We start from the raw sequence: 12,393 nt of genomic DNA, 5'->3' as shown, positions 1-12,393 counted from the left end.
CAACATAGACACAATCATCAAAAAGGCCCAGCAGAGGACGTACTTTCTCCTCGAGCTCAAGAAATTCAACCTGCCTCAGAAACTGTTGATTCAGTTCTACGCTGCAATAATCCAGTCTGTCCTCCACACAGCCATTACTGTCTGGTTTAGTTCAGCCACCAAACAGGACAGGGACAGGCGACAATGGACAGTTAAGTCTGCAGAGAAAATCATTGGTGCCAACCTGCCCTCTATTCAGGACTTATACACCCCCAGAGTCAGGAAATGGGCAGGCAACATCATTGTAGACCCATCACACCCGGGTCACAACCTGTTCCAACTCCTCCCCTCTGGCAGGCGCTACAGAGCACCGTTCCCCAAAACAACCAGATGTAAAAACAGTCCGTCTTCAGTACTGGTTTTTACAGCAAACTTCTTGCCATAACTCGCGTTCTCCATGGATCGAGGCTACACTCGAGATCTGCCCATCCTCGGCCGTGTTTAGCGGCGACACCTACCACAAAAGTGAGATGACATGCGACAGAGACGACGCTGACATCGAACGCAGGGCCTGTGCTCTGCGGGTCCAGACACAGACGCAGTCCTGCGGCACAGTCAAGCTCGCGCTGCCGAACACAGCATGGAAAGAGAGGCGGCCATGCTTGCTTTTTGGAAGAGGCCGTTTAAAAGGAGGGCTTTTTTTGGTGGTTTGCCTTCGTCAGAGCTAGAAGGTCAACGTGTCGGTTATTTTAAGAAATGGAGGCCATCTCCACACACCCCATAGTGTTAAAACATCACGCGACCTTGACAGTTTGGGATCACAATACTTTTCAATTTGTGCACAAGGTCAGTATGTTAGAAGCTGAGAAACATTTTCATTGCACTGTGTGTGTGTGTGTGTGTGTGTGTGTGTGTGTGTGTTTCTTCTCTGACAGAACCTCTCTCAGCTTGTTGAACAGCTAATTTCATTCTGAAGGCTATAAATTCCCTCCTCAGTTAGCACAACACTAGTCGCTGTGTAATCCCTCGGAGTGACGCGTCCTTTATCGTCCATGAATAAGTAATGACGCCTCCTCACCCGCAGCTTGACGTGTGTCCTCCTCCGAAGCCACTTCTCCCGTGGGCTGGAGGGGGAGAAGGGTGCGGAGTCCAAGCTGTCGGCTTCCTGGGTCTTTACGCAGTCACAGCGCATGAGCTGTCACACACAAACACGCACACATATGCACACACACGCACACACACACACACACACACATGCAAGAAATACAAAATAAACACAAATTTAGACATATGAATACACACACACACACACACACACACACACACACACACACATCCAGTACAGCCTCGTCTGGGGTCTACATTCAAACACTTGATGCACTTCCTGTGATTCATACACAATAAAAAACACAATCCACATCAAGAAACAAAAACCCTGAACACTCATACCGGTGAAGCTGCTACGTAGTATCCGAAGATGAAACAAAGTGGTCACGTTTGGGGACAGTAGATCACGACTGTTAAGAGTTTGTTCGTTGGGAGGACTGAGACTCGTTACCAGCACAGGAAGGACATAAAGGCAGCGTGATAATAACATCAGCTCTCCACCTGAGACAAGTGATTCTTACCATTTCACACACGATCAATAGGTGGCCTGGGCAGTATCTCAAGAAACCAGCCCCCCGCCCCCTAAACCCCCCCCCATTAACATTAAACTTGTAAAAGTGAACTTTTCAGAAACTGGGACGACATAAAACCACATTCAATAGGACTATTTCTATTTATTTATTTACCCCCCCTTCCCATTTTTCTCCCCAACTGTACTTCGCCAATTACCCCACTCTTCCGAGCCATCCTGGTCGCTGCTCCACCCCCCCCCCTGCCGATCCGGGGAGGGCTGCAGACTACCACATGTCTCCTCCGATACATGTGGAGTCACCAGCCACTTCTTTTCACCTGACAGTGAGGAGTTTCACCAGGGGGACGGAACACGTGGGAGGATCACGCTGCCCCCCCCCACACCAGAGGAGGCGCTAGTGCAGCGACCAGGACACAAACCCACATCCGGCTTCTCACCCACAGACACGGCCAATTGTGTCTGTAGGGACGCCCGACCAAGCCGGAGGTAACACGGGGATTCAAACTGGCGATCCCTGTGTTGGTAGGCAACGGAATAGACCGCTACGCTACCCGGACGCCCCCAAACCCAACTGGACTGTTTTTAAACAATGCAAATTTCTGCAAATACACACTACAAAGAGGTTTGGTGCTGTGCAGGCCCGAGCGAATGGGGTGTGTTTTTATGACGCGCTGTTGTTGACCGGATCCGTTAAACCCACCGATCTGAGCTAAAGACCGGCAGGTTTATTAGCTCCCAGTGGTAGCAATAACACGCCTTATTTCCTGCGTGCTTTCCCTAGTCCTCTCACATTTCCCCCACACACAACATGAAGGCTGCAGCTGCTCTGGGAAAAGACTGCTGTCCTCGCCGCTCGGCGAGCCACACCCTCCGATGACGGAGTCAACAGAATGGCGGTGGTCTGAAGAGCATCTAATACATTCTCAAATGCGCTGGTACACTCGGGTTAACTGCTGTATCAGTACCCTGCTAACTCAGCATGTACTCAAGGTGTCGGATGGCGCTTTACATCACAATGTCCAGCAGATGGCAGATATTACACAATTTAGAAGTAAGAAACAAAGCCACTTCCCCTCCCCCCCTTTCCTCCCCCCAACTGTACTTGGCCAATTACTCCACCCCTCCGAGCCGTACCGGTCGCTGCTCCACCCCCTCTGCCGAACCAGGGAGGGCTGCAGACTACCACATGCCTCCTCCGATACGTGTGGAGTCGCCAGCCACCTCCTTTTCACCTGACAGTGAGGAGTTTCGCCAGGGGGACGTAGCGCGTGGGCGGATCACGCTATTCCCCCCCAGTCCCCCACCCCCAGACAGGCGCCCCGACTGACCAGAGGCGGTGCTAGTGCAGCGACCAGGACACAAACTCACATCCGGCTTCCCACCCGCACACAGGTAGGGACGCCCGACCAAGCCGGCGGTAACACGGGGATTCAAACTGGCGATCCCCGCGTTGGAAAGCCACTTCATTTTTGTCGTTGGTTACAATGACATTTGTCTTCTGCATTTAACCTATCCTATTGTATAGGAGCAGCTGCAGTGCCCGGGGACCAACTGCAGTTCTTCTTTCCATTGCCTTGCTCAGGGGCACAGGCAGGAGTATTAACCTGAACATGCATGTCTTTCTGATGGTGGGGGGGAAACCGGAGCACCCGGAGGAAACCCACGCAGACCCGGGGAGAACCTGCAAACTCCACACAGACGGGACCCGGGACGGCCTGGGGTTCAAACCCAGAACCTTCTTGCTGTGAGGCAACAGCGCTAACCACCGGGCCACCGTGCCGCCAAAACCAGAAGGTCTCCCCTCCAAGTACTAGCCAAGCCCATACCTGCTCAGCTTCTGTCATTCAGCGGGGCCAGGGTACATGCTGGTATGGCTGCCGGCCAGCAGACGTTCAAGATACTTCATCTCCATTTGCAACTAGTGCGTTGGAAATCTGACACCCTTACATTGTGCGGTTAGTCCTCCGTGCTCATGGGAAATAACGGGCGTCAACCGCGAGGCTTGCCTACCTGTCGGAGAACGAAGGCTGCCACATCAGTGGACTCCCAGTAGGACGCATGGAAAAGGTGAGGCAGAGCCACCGTGGGGAAGGCAGTCAGCACATCGGGGCAGTAAAGAGCGTAGTCCAGGCGCTTTGAGCCCCACCAGCTACTGGAGACTGTTATACGTAAACACACACACACACACACACACACACACACACACACACACACACACACACACACACACACACACACAAAGGTTGCAAGTGATGTTTTGAATTATTTCAAGGGGCTGCTTGAATTCATCCCGTTCCAGTCAAATTCCATTCATGGGAAATCTTTTTCTTTTGGAATTTCCCCCCCTTTCCTCCCCAGTTGTATCCGGCCAATTACCCCACTCTTCCGAGCCGTACCGGTCGCTGCTCCAACCCCTCTGCCGATCCGGGGAGGGCTTCAGACTACCACATGCCTCCTCCCATACATGTGGAGTCGCCAGCCGCTTCTTTTCACCTGACAGTGAGGGGTTTCACCAGGGGGAGGATCATGCTAGACCCCCCCTGTTCCCCCCCCCCCAAAAACAGGTGCCCCAACTCAGTGTTTCTCAACCGGGGGTCCGCGGACCCCTAGTGGTCGGTGGTGTGATTGCAAGGGGTCCGTGAAAATAAAATATCTTTAAAAAAAAGATCCTGTGACATTTATAGAAATAGGATTATTTTACTCAAATGTGACTGAGACCTTTATCTACCTAAACTATAAAGGGTAACAGGACTTTTTTCTCTAATTACATCTGTTTCACAAGTGTAATTTATTGTATTTTAATAAGAGATCTCGCTCCCGTTTGCATTGTTAGAAGTTACTGCATAAAAATTCTGTTGTTACATATATCTGAAAGTTACTGAATACATATTCTGTTTTGTTACATATATCTGAAAGTTACTGAATACATATTCTGTTTTGTTACATATATCTGAAAGTTACTGAATACATATTCTGTTTAGTTACATCTATCTGAAAGTTACTGAATACATATTCTGTTTTGTTACATATATATGAAAGTTGCTGAATACATATTCTGTTTTGTTACATCTATCTGAAAGTTACTGAATACATATTCTGTTTTGTTACATATATCTGAAAGTTACTGAATACATATTCTGTGTTGTTACATATATCTGAAAGTTACTGAATACATATTCTGTGTTGTTACATATATCTGAAAGTTACTGAATACATATTCTGTTTTGTTACATATATCTGAAAGTTACTGAATACATATTCTGTTTTGTTACATATATCTGAAAGTTACTGAATACATATTTTGTGCTGTTACATATATCTGAAAGTTACTGAATACATATTCTGTTTTGTTACATATACCTGAAAGTTACTGAATACATATTCTGTTTTGTTACATATATCTGAAAGTTACTGAATACATATTCTGTTTTGTTACATATATCTGAAAGTTACTGAATACATATTCTGTTTGGTTACATATATCTGAAAGTTACTGAATACATATTCTGTGTTGTTACATATATCTGAAAGTTACTGCATACATATTCTGTTTTGTTACATATATCTGAAAGTTACTGAATACATATTCTGTTTTGTTACATATATCTGAAAGTTACTGAATACTTATTCTGTTTTGTTACATATATCTGAAAGTTACTGAATACATATTCTGTTTTGTTACATATATCTGAAAGTTACTGAATACATATTCTGTGTTGTTACATATATCTGAAAGTTACTGAATACATATTCTGTGTTGTTACATATATCTGAAAGTTACTGAATACATATTCTGTTTTGTTACATATATCTGAAAGTTACTGAATACATATTCTGTTTTGTTACATATATCTGAAAGTTACTGAATACATATTTTGTGCTGTTACATATATCTGAAAGTTACTGAATACATATTCTGTTTTGTTACATATACCTGAAAGTTACTGAATACATATTCTGTTTTGTTACATATATCTGAAAGTTACTGAATACATATTCTGTTTTGTTACATATATCTGAAAGTTACTGAATACATATTCTGTTTGGTTACATATATCTGAAAGTTACTGAATACATATTCTGTGTTGTTACATATATCTGAAAGTTACTGCATACATATTCTGTTTTGTTACATATATCTGAAAGTTACTGAATACATATTCTGTTTTGTTACATATATCTGAAAGTTACTGAATACTTATTCTGTTTTGTTACATATATCTGAAAGTTACTGAATACATATTCTGTGTTGTTACATATATCTGAAAGTTACTGAATACATATTCTGGTTTGTTACATATATCTGAAAGTTACTGAATACATATTCTGTTTGGTTACATATATCTGAAAGTTACTGAATACATATTCTGTGTTGTTACATATATCTGAAAGTTACTGCATACATATTCTGTTTTGTTACATATATCTGAAAGTTACTGAATACATATTCTGTTTTGTTACATATATCTGAAAGTTACCGAATACTTATTCTGTTTTGTTACATATATCTGAAAGTTACTGAATACATATTCTGTTTTGTTACATATATCTGAAAGTTACTGAATACATATTCTGGTTTGTTACATATATCTGAAAGTTACTGAATACATATTCTGGTTTGTTACATATATCTGAAAGTTACTGAATACATATTCTGTTTTGTTACATATATATGAAAGTTGCTGAATACATATTCTGTTTTGTTACATCTATCTGAAAGTTACTGAATACATATTCTGTTTTGTTACATATATCTGAAAGTTACTGAATACATATTCTGTGTTGTTACATATATCTGAAAGTTACTGAATACATATTCTGTGTTGTTACATATATCTGAAAGTTACTGAATACATATTCTGTTTTGTTACATATATCTGAAAGTTACTGAATACATATTCTGTTTTGTTACATATATCTGAAAGTTACTGAATACATATTTTGTGCTGTTACATATATCTGAAAGTTACTGAATACATATTCTGTTTTGTTACATATACCTGAAAGTTACTGAATACATATTCTGTTTTGTTACATATATCTGAAAGTTACTGAATACATATTCTGTTTTGTTACATATATCTGAAAGTTACTGAATACATATTCTGTTTGGTTACATATATCTGAAAGTTACTGAATACATATTCTGTGTTGTTACATATATCTGAAAGTTACTGCATACATATTCTGTTTTGTTACATATATCTGAAAGTTACTGAATACATATTCTGTTTTGTTACATATATCTGAAAGTTACTGAATACTTATTCTGTTTTGTTACATATATCTGAAAGTTACTGAATACATATTCTGTGTTGTTACATATATCTGAAAGTTACTGAATACATATTCTGGTTTGTTACATATATCTGAAAGTTACTGAATACATATTCTGTTTGGTTACATATATCTGAAAGTTACTGAATACATATTCTGTGTTGTTACATATATCTGAAAGTTACTGCATACATATTCTGTTTTGTTACATATATCTGAAAGTTACTGAATACATATTCTGTTTTGTTACATATATCTGAAAGTTACCGAATACTTATTCTGTTTTGTTACATATATCTGAAAGTTACTGAATACATATTCTGTTTTGTTACATATATCTGAAAGTTACTGAATACATATTCTGGTTTGTTACATATATCTGAAAGTTACTGAATACATATTCTGGTTTGTTACATATATCTGAAAGTTACTGAATACTTATTCTGTTTTGTTACATATATCTGAAAGTTACTGAATACATATTCTGTTTTGTTACATATATCTGAAAGTTACTGAATACATATTCTGGTTTGTTACATATATCTGAAAGTTACTGAATACATATTCTGTTTTGTTACATATATATGAAAGTTATTGAATACATATTCTGTTTTGTTACATATATCTGAAAGTTACTGCATAAGAATTCTGTTTTGTTACATATATCTGAAAGTTACTGAATACATATTCTGTTGTTACATATATCTGAAAGTTACTGAATACATAGTCTGTTTTGTTACATATATCTGAAAGTTACTGCATAAGAATTCTGTTTTGTTAACTATATCTAAGTTACAACTGAAAGCTCTTATTTTTGCCCCAAAGAGTGAATAAATGCAAAATGCAATTTAAAATGCAGTTTCTACTGTTTCTGTCAAATTGCACCCCCCTCCCTCAAGATCAGGTGGAGGGGTCCTCAGGGTAGATCAAAAATACGCAGGGGGTCCAGGACCCCAAAAAGGTGGAGAACCACTGCCCCAACTGACCAGAGGAGGCACTAGTGCAGCGACCAGGACACATACCCACATCTGGCTTCCCGCCCGCAAACACCACCAATTGTGCTTGCAGGGATGCCCGACCAAGCCGGAGGTAACACGGGGATTCGAACGCGTGATCCCTATGTTGGTAGGCAACGGACTAGACTGCTACGCCACCCAGACACCCTTTTAATGGGGAAATCTGAGGCGAACGTACAAGCCGTGAAACCCCATGGCCTCGGATTGATCTAGTAGAGATAACCAAATTCCAAATTAAGAATGATCACTACCCATCCCCCTCTCTCTCCCTCCCACTCACTGTTGGCTATGGTGCTGCCCAGCTTGCCCTCCGAGCAAACCGATGTTTGGCTGTCCACGCTGGTCAAGCTGGCCCTGCGCCCCTCTCCTCCTCCATCTCCTCCTTCCGTCCCCGCCTCCGTCAGTCTTGGCGTCGAGCGAGGGCTGAGACAACGGACCCCTGGGACTCGACTCACCTCCAAAAAACATCGATGTTGCTGTGGATACTCTCCCCTAGAGAGGGGGAGAGAGAGAGGCGGGGGGGAGAGAGAGAGAGAGAGAGAGAGAGAGACAGATGATAAGACGGAAAAGGGTAGAAGTGGAGGAACGGGATGACATATTGCGGTGGCGGGGCAGTTGACCGGCCCCGGCCACATCCGTATGAATCAGCGCTGCTAGTTTGTAATAACAGCGTCACACAAGTAATCTGATAAGCTCGCCCCATGTTGTGTAGTGACGGTTTGTGACGAAACCCAAACCACCGGGCAGGAGGACACACACTGAGCGACGAGAGCTCCGTCCGCTCTGGCCTCCATGGAGTAAAAATCAAATTAAACCCGCACAAATTGCCCCCGGAAGAATGTCTCATTTGTCTGGACTCACACACACACAAACACACAACACTAATGAGCTCATTCTCATTGTGGTAAGGCGTCTCAGCAAGTGCCAAAAGGTTACACGGCCGGTCTAAATGATGTGGCAGGGGTCGTTAAGGTTCTGTTGTGCTCTCGTCCCTCCCTTGGGGCACACCTGTGCACAGCTGTAACCTGCTCGCCACGCGCCAACGCCACCGGGTGAGGACAGACGCCTTCCTTGCCGTCTGCAGACGGTCTCCGAGATGCGGCGTTGTGCGATCGATCAACGGTTCGATTGTTAGAGCGACACGTTTCCATCAGCCTGTATCAACGGCGCATTAATCTGAAACCCCGCACCGGACAAGCGAGGACACCGGACACGCGAGGACACCGGACACGCGAGGACACTGGACACCGGAGCAGCGAGGACACCGGGACACCGGAGCAGCGAGGACACTGGACACCGGACACGCGAGGACACCGGACACGCGAGAGGACACCGGACACGCGAGGACACTGGACACCGGAGCAGCGAGGACACCGGACACGCGAGGACACCGGACACGCGAGGACACCAGACACCGGAGCAGCGAGGACACCGGACACCGGAGCAGCGAGGACACCGGACACCGGACACGCGAGGACACCGGAGCAGCGAGGACACCGCACACCGGACCTCGCGAGGACACCGGACACGCTGAGGACACCGGAGCAGCGAGGACACCAGACACTGACACGCGAGGACACCGGACACGCGAGGACACCGGACACCGGAGCAGCGAGGACACCGGAGCAGCGAGGACACCAGACACTGGACACGCGAGGACACCGGACACGCGAGGACACCGGACACCGGAGCAGCGAGGACACTGGACACGCGAGGACACCGGAGCAGCGAGGACACCGGACACCGAGCAGCGAGGACACCGGACACCGGAGCAGCGAGGACAGCCGACACCGGGAGCAGCGAGGACACCGGACACCGGACACGCGAGGACACCGGACACGCGAGGACACCGGACACCGGAGCAGCGAGGACACCGGACACGCGAGGACACCGGACACCGGAGCAGCGAGGACACCGCACACTGGACACGCTGAGGACACCGGACACGTGAGGACACCGGACACCGGAGCTGCGAGGACACCGGACACCGGACACGCGAGGACACCGGACACGCGAGGACACCGGACACCGGAGCAGCGAGGACACCAGACACCGGAGCAGCGAGGACACCGGACACCGGACACGCGAGGACACCGGACCACCGGAGCAGCGAGGACACCGCACACCGGACACGCGGAGGACACCGGACACGCGAGGACACCGGACACCGGAGCAGCGAGGACAGCCGGACACCGGAGCAGCGAGGACACTGGACACGCGAGGACACCGGAGCAGCGAGGACACCGGACACCGGAGCAGCGAGGACACCGGACACGCAAGGACACCGGAGCAGCGAGGACACCGGACACCGGACACGCGAGGAACCGGACACCGGAGCAGCGAGGACACCGCACACCGGACACGCGAGGACACCGGAGCAGCGAGGACACCGGAGCAGCGAGGACACCGGACACGCGAGGACACCGGGACACCGGAGCAGCGAGGACACCGGACACCGGAGCAGCGAGGACACCGGACACCGGAGCAGCGAGGACACCGGAGCAGCGAGGACACCAGACACCGGAGCAGCGAGGACACCGGAGCAGCGAGGACACCAGACACCAGAGCAGCGAGGACACCAGACACCGGAGCAGCGAGGGACACCGGACACCGGAGCAGCGAGGACACCGGAGCAGCGAGGACACCGGACACCGGAGCAGCGAGGACCACCGGACACCGGAGCAGCGAGGACACCAGACACCGGAGCAGCGAGGACACCGGACACCGGAGCAGCGAGGACACCGGACACCGGACACGCGAGGGACACCGGACACCGGAGCAGCGAGGACACCGGGACACCGGAGCAGCGAGGACACCGGACACCGGAGCAGCGAGGACACCGGACACGCGAGGACACCGGACACCGGAGCAGCGAGGACACCGGAGCAGCGAGGACACCGGACACCGGAGCAGGCGAGGACACCGGTACACCAGAGCAGCGAGGACACCGGACACCGGAGCAGCGAGGACACCGGACACCAGAGCAGCGAGGACACCGGACACCGGAAGCAGCGAGGACACCGGACACCGGAGCAGCGAGGACACCGGACACCGGAGGCAGCGAGGACACCAGACACCGGAGCAGCGAGGACACCGGACACCGGAGCAGCGAGGACACCGGAGCAGCGAGGACACCGGACACCGGACACGCGAGGACACCGGACACTCGGAGCAGCGAGGACACCGGAGCAGCGAGGACACCGGACACCGGACACGCTAGAGGACACCAGACACCGGAGCAGCGAGGACACCGGACACCGGAGCAGCGAGGACACCGCCACAGACCGACAGAACCCTTTCACCGGGACGCTGAGAAACGTGCCTGTTTTGAATGCGACTCCATGGTGTTTTCTTTCCCCCTTTTTTCCCCCTTGCATCCGGCCAATTACCCCACTCTTCCGAGCCGCCCCCCGGTCGCTGCTCCACCCCCTCCGCCGAGCCGAGGAGGGCTGCAGACTACCACACGCCTCCTCCGACACAGCTTCTTTTCACCTGACAGTGAGGAGTTTCACCAGGGGGGCGTAGCGCGTGGGAGGATCACACTATTCCCCCAGGTCCCCCCCCCCACCTCTTGAACAGATGCCCTGACTGACCAGAGGAGGCGCTAGTGCAGCCACCAGGACACATCGGGAAAACCCACAGACACGGCCAATTGTGTCTGTAGGGACGCCCGACGAAGCCGGTGGTAGCACGGGGATTCGAACGGCGACCCCCCGGGCTGGCAGGCAACGGAACAGAACACCAACCCGCACGCCCCAACCCCCACGGTGTTTCCTTCCACAGAGTCCCGTACCACTGCCTCGTGTCTCCTGCAACGAGACTCGCCGAGGCGTCCCGGTCCCTCTGCTACCCGGGTTGATGGACTCACCCGATCCGAGAAGCTGCTCGCATACACGAGTCCCTTCCCCGGGGCAACACTGTGCTACTTGTATTCTAAAGACGAGATGTGGACTGTAACCAGAGCCTAACTAATCTGAAAACATCCATCCGCCACCATCGATTCCCCTGCAGCAGCAGCAGCGGCGGCGGGCGGCGCTGCCTGGCGGCCTTCTCTAACGAGGCGTCCGCCGCTCGCACCGACGAGTCCGAGCAAGAGCAGCCGGGACAGACGCCGCATAGAAACAGACAGGGGACGGTGACGCAAAACCTCCACTTGTCCTGCACAACTCGCGGCGCCACTGATCGAAGGCCTGCTGACACGGGGCTCAGCCGGCGTCCACGCGTGACAAGGCCCGTCTCCCTTTGCGCTACGTCAGCAGCCCTCCGACACCGCCATCGCTTTCCCTTCTGCCAGCCGGACTGAATCTCATTAGACGAGGCTGCCGCGCTGAGAGCGCTCCATTACGCATACTGTGTGTGTGTGTGTGTGTGTGTGTGTGGTGTGTGTGTGGCAGCTCAGCAACACGACAGCCAAAATCGGAGTGGACGTCCCCACTTCCGTCTCTTGTTCCGCGGTCGCCCCCATTTTATGACGACTTGTTT

At 49.2% G+C, this 12,393-nt stretch overlaps 1 protein-coding gene across 1 annotated transcript in view; it reads right to left on the bottom strand.

Annotated features, from left to right (window-relative positions):
* The window catches only part of pitpnm3 (PITPNM family member 3), a 148,913-nt gene that overhangs the window by 20,232 nt on the left and 116,288 nt on the right, over positions 1–12,393 (bottom strand). Inside the window, exons 13-16 of the mRNA XM_056283491.1 lie at positions 11,762–11,774; positions 8,192–8,273; positions 3,629–3,777; positions 1,058–1,174 (exon numbers count right to left, since the gene is read on the bottom strand). Of these exons, the coding sequence (XP_056139466.1) occupies positions 1,058–1,174; positions 3,629–3,777; positions 8,192–8,273; positions 11,762–11,774 (361 nt within the window). The remainder of the gene's footprint in view (positions 1–1,057; positions 1,175–3,628; positions 3,778–8,191; positions 8,274–11,761; positions 11,775–12,393) is intronic.

The sequence above is a fragment of the Lampris incognitus genome, chromosome 7, assembly GCF_029633865.1.
Source record: "Lampris incognitus isolate fLamInc1 chromosome 7, fLamInc1.hap2, whole genome shotgun sequence".
NCBI classification, from domain to species: Eukaryota; Metazoa; Chordata; class Actinopteri; order Lampriformes; family Lampridae; genus Lampris; species Lampris incognitus.
Note: the sequence above shows the minus strand (reverse complement) of the source record. Positions and strands in the feature narration are given on the sequence as shown.